The sequence below is a fragment of the Battus philenor genome, unplaced genomic scaffold, assembly GCF_028537555.1.
Source record: "Battus philenor isolate CCGP_79_NKW_IND1 unplaced genomic scaffold, ilBatPhil1.0.hap1 SCAF_33, whole genome shotgun sequence".
Taxonomy (NCBI): domain Eukaryota; kingdom Metazoa; phylum Arthropoda; class Insecta; order Lepidoptera; family Papilionidae; genus Battus; species Battus philenor.
The window spans coordinates 330,182-331,647 of NW_027181697.1; the positions used below are offsets into that span (position 1 = coordinate 330,182).

General features: G+C 41.5%; 1 protein-coding gene across 1 annotated transcript; it reads left to right on the forward strand.

The window, feature by feature from the left end:
* The first annotated feature begins 222 nt into the window (after positions 1-222).
* Positions 223-1,233, forward strand: LOC137927545 (uncharacterized). Its single transcript, XM_068771333.1, has one exon. The coding sequence runs from the start codon at positions 223-225 to the stop codon at positions 1,231-1,233; it is 1,011 nt and encodes a 336-aa protein (XP_068627434.1).
* The last annotated feature ends 233 nt before the right edge of the window (positions 1,234-1,466 follow it).

A 1,466-nucleotide genomic window follows, 5' to 3' on the forward strand; every position in this document is an offset into this window, starting at 1 on the left:
TTTTGGTCGCCGTTGCTGCGCGTACAATTCAAAACATTGCGCACTATAGTTAAGTGCGAATATTGTATGCACCGTGACCCCGGCCGGCAACTTGCTCTGTGACGCTCGCGCCAAAGACTAAGTAGCGCTAAGTTGGAGCAACGCAACCTTGTCCCCGCTTGTCTCTGAGAAGCAATTTTATAATTTCAGACTTAAAATTACTAGTATACACATACTATAAACATGAAGTGTGCGGGATGCGCTAAGCTTATTAAAGAACTGGGCTCCATTAAATGTACCTCGTCAACATGCGGAAAAAGTTTTTGTACACTGTGCATAAATGTAGCAGCCATAACCAACGAGAAAAAACATACATGGAAGTGTCCTGAGTGCTGTGCCTCACAAAAAAAGGGCGGAGACAACAGCTTCACACCCATCCGCTCTGCCCCAGAAAACATTACCCTCCGAAAAAAGCCTGACCAAAACGGATCTGAAATGAGCCAGCTGACTGAACAGCTACGCCTACTAACGTCTGAGTTCACCTCAGTTAAAAATAAACTGGATGACTTAACACAATCGATTGCATTTACAAACGAAAGACTAGAGGAAGTAATGCTTAAATGGAATGCAACAGAAGAACGGATTAAACTTTTAGAAAAGCGCGAACGGGAGGTAGAATCGCTACAGGTTACAGTTCTAAGTCTACAACAGGAACTTTCTACCCAGACACAAAACAACTTAAAAAACGAGATCGAAATAGTTGGTATGCCCGAAACAGCTTCTGAAAATCTATACCACACGATACTCGTGGCCGCAAAAAAGGTGGGGGTAGAATTAGAAGAAAAAGACATAGACTGGATCAGCCGAGTTGGGCCGCGTCGTCCTCCGGTGACAACAGCCTTACCAGAGGATGGAGCTAAACTGCCACGTCCTGTTGTAGTACGTTTTCTTCGCCGAACAAAACGAGATCTCTTCCTAAAGGCAATAAAATCAAGACGGAACTTGAGTAGTTCCGACCTCGATATATCTGGCTCACCAAAACGTATATTTTTTAATGAGAGACTGACTAAAGAAAATAGAGCTTTATTTCGAGACGCCCGTCTTAGAGCTAAACAACACGGCTATAACTTCTGCTGGTGTATACATGGTGCCATATACGTCCGACAACGCGAAGGGAAACCGGCGATACTTATACGATCCCACAAAGACCTGGAAAATCTTATTCATAAGTCTGTGTCTACTGATTCTTGTTAGATGTATTTTTTGTTCAACTATCTGTAATGAACATAGAGAGATAAACTTGAGTAATATATCCGACAGTGATTTAAAGAATACTTTTACCGATAAACTAGGTTCAGACCTAGACTCCATAAATCCTCATTGTCAAACTGTGTCTGACTGTACTAGAATCAGAGAATTTGTTGTACCGGACCATAATTTTAAAATTTTTTCATTAAATATAAGAAGCATCCATAAAAACTTCGATA